The 4,681-nt window shown below is 33.2% G+C and overlaps 1 protein-coding gene across 2 annotated transcripts in view; it reads right to left on the bottom strand.

Moving 5' to 3' along the window:
- LOC117174864 (nuclear receptor-binding factor 2-like) overlaps positions 1-4,093 on the bottom strand; it is a 56,047-nt gene extending 51,954 nt beyond the window's left edge. Inside the window, exon 1 of one of the 2 annotated variants that reach the window (XR_004467385.1) lies at positions 3,820-4,086. Coding sequence is in view for 1 of the 2 variants with exons in the window: in XM_033364265.1 (XP_033220156.1) it covers positions 3,820-3,876 (57 nt within the window). In the remaining variant the exon portion in view is untranslated. Of the gene's footprint in view, positions 1-3,819 lie in introns of both variants that reach the window. The other variant, XM_033364265.1, reaches the window with a different exon arrangement.
- Between the last annotated feature and the right edge of the window lie 588 nt (positions 4,094-4,681).

The following is a 4,681-nucleotide window of genomic DNA, read 5'->3' as shown; positions in this document are numbered from 1 at the left end:
AAACAAGATAAAAAGAATAAGACTGTTTCAATTTCCATGCATATTATGAATTGCAATGATATACATTTATTAAAATGATTCATGATTCAGCGCAGCTAAAAATAAAATTTAACGCAAAATAGGTAACAAATATTAAAGTAATCATAGTAAATACAATTTGTACTTTATTTTGCAAAATCTAAATACCCAATACCAGACAGAGGTACATAAAAAATGTATTATAGGGGAAGGCGGGGCAAAGCGGTACAGAAGATTTCTTAAGGACATGTGATACTTAGAAAATTGTCGATTTTACCAGTTTTAGGTTCCCCCGGCTTTTTTCTAGAATAATAAATATTTTGTATTAAAAATTTGGGAAATGATAGCAAACATGCTAACGGACGTCCCCACACACATTTTTTGTAAGTTTATTAAAAAAAGTTTCAATTTAGCAAATGTGATTAATTTGCATACCGCTTAGGAAATAGGATCGATTTTTTCAGTGTTAGATTCCCCCAGCTTTTTTCCTAGGATAAGAAATATTTTGCCTTCAAAATCTGGAAAATGATAGCCAACATGCTAACGGACGTCCCCGCACTTTTTTTGTGTTTTTTTTATCAAATTTTTTTTTTGATATTGCTAACAACGTGTATGTATATTTCGAGGTTATGTGTGATACAATTCACCCGAGCGTTACTTCCAAACTACATAATATTTTTGGCCGAAAACTTTGGACTTACAAATGAACATAGTAACTAATCTCCCGGAACTAACCTTGTTTGCAGCCAATCAAAAAAGTTTATTTCATCAATAATTTCCAGATTAGCGGAAAGGCAGAGTGAAAAACGACGTAACCTCAAAATAATGCATATGCATAAAATTTGTATTTAGCGCAATAAATTTTTTTGTTATTATCCCTCAAAAAAGAGTCTGGGGACGTCCGTTATGATATTTTATAGCATCTCCGAATTCAGTTTTTAAAAATGTTCATTTTTGTGGCAAAAAAGCCGCGGAAACTGTAAGTATCACATGCCCTTAATGCAGCATTTGAACCCAAACTATCGGTATTTTTATAAAGTTGTCCGTGAGTAGTGTTTATGTTATTTCCGGACTATAGTGGGATTTCCATTGTTTGTTCTCGAATAACACGAGGTTCACGTCGCAGGAGAGCGTCCTTACTAATTTGTTGGTTTTTCAATGCAAGTAAGTTGTGCTTTAATTAATTATTAAATAAATCGTTGATGTATCGCATCGTAGCCTGTACCACCACCTTTGATTTGCATATTCAATTCACTGTTTTTGTTGGTTACCTCTTTTTGCGGGTTTTCATATTCACACGGGACCTGGGGACAAAGCGGTATACATCTTGGCCATACAAAAAAAATCTTCCGGATGCCGAAAATTTGCGAAAAAGATAAACTGAGTGGTGAAAAGTCAGGACGAGCCAAAAAAAAACAAAAAAAACACGAAAACTAAAAAATGAATAACTTTTACAGTGAGCACCGTGACGAGAAAAGCCACCCCGCTCGAGCAAGAACAAAAAACCGAGGTACTTTGAGGATGTTCTGGAAGATGACAGCGATGGTTCAAATATTTTCTTATACTTTCTTATAGCACTAATAAGCCTTTACTAACTAAAGAAAGAAAGAGAAATCATTTTTCTGAGTTGAAAATTCTATTTTTTATGTATTTTGCTGTCTATACCGCTTTGTCTCGTCTATGGGGCAAAGCGGTATGATTTCACTTTTTTTTTTAATAGCAATAATGGTCTATATGAAATCAAAGATTTCAAAGTTGAATACTCATAAAATTTTTATGATAGGCACTAAATCGATTGCACGAAAAAAATAATTTTTCAAATGAAAAAATAATGTTAAAGGTAGGTATACTGCTTTGCACCGCCTTCCCCTATTTGATATAAAATTGCAGAGCATAATTTAGAAAGCTTGAAATTTTGGGAAAAATCGAGTGCGAAGCACGAGATATGTGATGAGAATGTGTTCGCTAAAGCCGAAAGAGCGAAGCGAGCCACAAGCGAAGAAAAAGTGCCCGCGCAAGGGGCAGATTTTTTAAATTTCAATCACGTGTCGACCCGTAAAGCCAAAAGTTGGCTGCAATTTGTATTATGCCTGAAGTAATAATCATAATTCATGATATTCGCCTATTAGAGTTGAGACGGTCTGCTTTCAGGATTCTACTGCATAAAGGAAATGGAAAATGCTAAAATATATTAAATTATCAATAACATGGGATAGGTCGTACGTGTATAAGATTCGATTTTTTATTTTATTTAACTCAACTTTGAAATATTTCGTCCTTTTCACAGTGTACCAAACTTTAGATAAAACTCTAATAAATCTGCAGTCCCAATTTTAGAAAAATCCTCAGGAAATAATTTTATCCAAACAATACCTACCTTATGAATCTTATCGTAACACTTAAGGGCATGTGATACTTACAGTTTCCCCGGCTTTTTTCCACAAAAATGAAAATTTTAAAAAACTGAATTCGGAGATGCTATAAAATATCATAACGGACGTCCCCCGACTCTTTTTTGGATAATAAGAAAAAATGTATTGTGCTCAATAAAAATTTTATGCATATGCATTATTTTGAGGTTACGTTTTCGACCAAAAATATTGTGTAGTTTGGAAGTAATGCTCGGGTGAATTGTAACACACATAACCTCGAAATAGACACGCACGTTGTTAGCAATATCAAAAATTTTTGGATAAAAAAATACAAAAACAGTGTGTGGGGACGTCCGTTAGCATGTTCGCTATCATTTCCCAGATTTTAAAGACAAAATATTTCTTATCCTAAGAAAAAAACCGGGGGAATCCAACACTGAAAAAATCGATACTATTTCCTAAGCGCTATGCAAATTAATCACATTTTGCTAAATTAAAACTTTTTTGAATTAACCTACAAAAAAAGTGTGCGGGGACGTCCGTTAGCATGTTCGCTATCATTTTCCAAATTTTTAAGACAAAATATTTATTATTCTCGAAAAAAAGCCGGATGAACCTAAAACTGGTAAAACCGACAATTTTCTAAGTATCACATGCCCTTAAGGGCATGATATTTCATCGTGTGGTCAGTCGAGTACAGTTCCCCAGGCTTTTTTCCCACAAAAATGAAAATTTTTGAAAACTGAATTCGGAGATGCTATAAAATATAATAACGGACTCTTTTTTGAGGGTTAATAACAAACAAAATTTATTGTGCTAAATAACAATTGTAAGCATTATTTTGAAGTTACGTCGTTTTTCATCTGCCTTTCCGATAATTTGGAAATTATTGATGAAATAAACTTTTTCAATTGCCTCCAAACAAGTTTAGCTCCGGGAGATTAGTTACTATGTTTATTTGCAAGTTCAAAGTTTTCGGCCAAAAATATTGTGTATATTTTGGAAGTAACGCTAGGGGGAATTGTAACACCCATAACCTCGAAATATACACACGGTGTTAGCAAAATCATTTTTTTTTTTTTGAAAAAAAAACACGAAAAGTGTGTGGGGACGTCCGTTAGCATCTTCGCTATCATTCCCCAAACTTTTAAGACAAAATATTTATTATTCTACAAAAAAACCGGGGGAACTTAAAACTGGTAAAATCGACAATTTTCAAAGTATCACATGTATTATATAATATATAATTGCTCTAATATATTTTTTCTTTGACAAAATATTTAACTTCAATTTGCTTGTAAATAAGAATATCTCAACTCCAAGAACTGTGATGTATTTTTAGTGTTTTTTTCAGTAGTGCTTGGTTTCATAAATGAAAACTTTTTATCAGATGAAAGACGGAATGAACCATTTACATTATAGATCTTACCGTATTTAAGGCAGACGTATCCATGATTGATGGCAAAAGTAAAGAATTCTCAATCATCTGTTATGTTCCATATATAGGCGTGTAGGTTAAACCAAATATAAGAATTAAAATTAACTGAGGTCAAAACAGGCAGAGAAACCGCGATAAATGCCAGCGAACCCCGTCAAATCTGATTAGCTAACTCGTTATTGGTTTCTGCAAATTTCTACCTACGATCGTGTATCATGGAACTGAAGATTATGCCCAAAGCAGTGATGCCCATGATCCAACTCACTCAAGCTCTAGCCAAAGGACGTTCTATTTGCGTCGTTATTACGCATACCAGCTCTGTGGCCATTTTGGTTACCATAGCAATACCAGTAGGCTAAGTTGAATTTGAACGCTGACGGCCGACGACCCATTCAACACTGTGGCTAGCACGCCGTTCAGTTGTGTTGAACGCATATTTCGCTTTTATATTAAGTAAAAAGAAAGTTTAAAAAAGTGTTTTAGTGTATATATAGAGGCTTGTATATGTGGTCTGGATATTGTGTTATTATTGTAACGGAAAAATAATTTTGAAGTTAGAATTTCCAAGGATTTCGAAATCGGTTTTTGGTGCCAATATAATATTGAATTTAAAATTTTTTAATTAAAGTAAAAACTTACTTCCTACATATGGGAATGCTGAAGAAGCATCAAAAAATATTTTATACCAAAAAGTTGTTCTATTCTCAAAAATTCAAGATAAACTATGTTGATGTCCACTATGGCAGACAGTGTTTATTTGAAACGCCTACAGAAAGAAAATTTTTTTAAACCATAATATTTTAAGGAAATATCGATGATGATGGAACTAAATCCTTTTAATACATTGTGTATT

Source organism: Belonocnema kinseyi, chromosome 6, assembly GCF_010883055.1.
Source record: "Belonocnema kinseyi isolate 2016_QV_RU_SX_M_011 chromosome 6, B_treatae_v1, whole genome shotgun sequence".
In the NCBI taxonomy this organism is placed as follows: Eukaryota; Metazoa; Arthropoda; class Insecta; order Hymenoptera; family Cynipidae; genus Belonocnema; species Belonocnema kinseyi.
The sequence above is the reverse complement of the archived record's forward strand: the minus strand, read 5'-3'. Positions and strand labels throughout refer to the sequence as shown.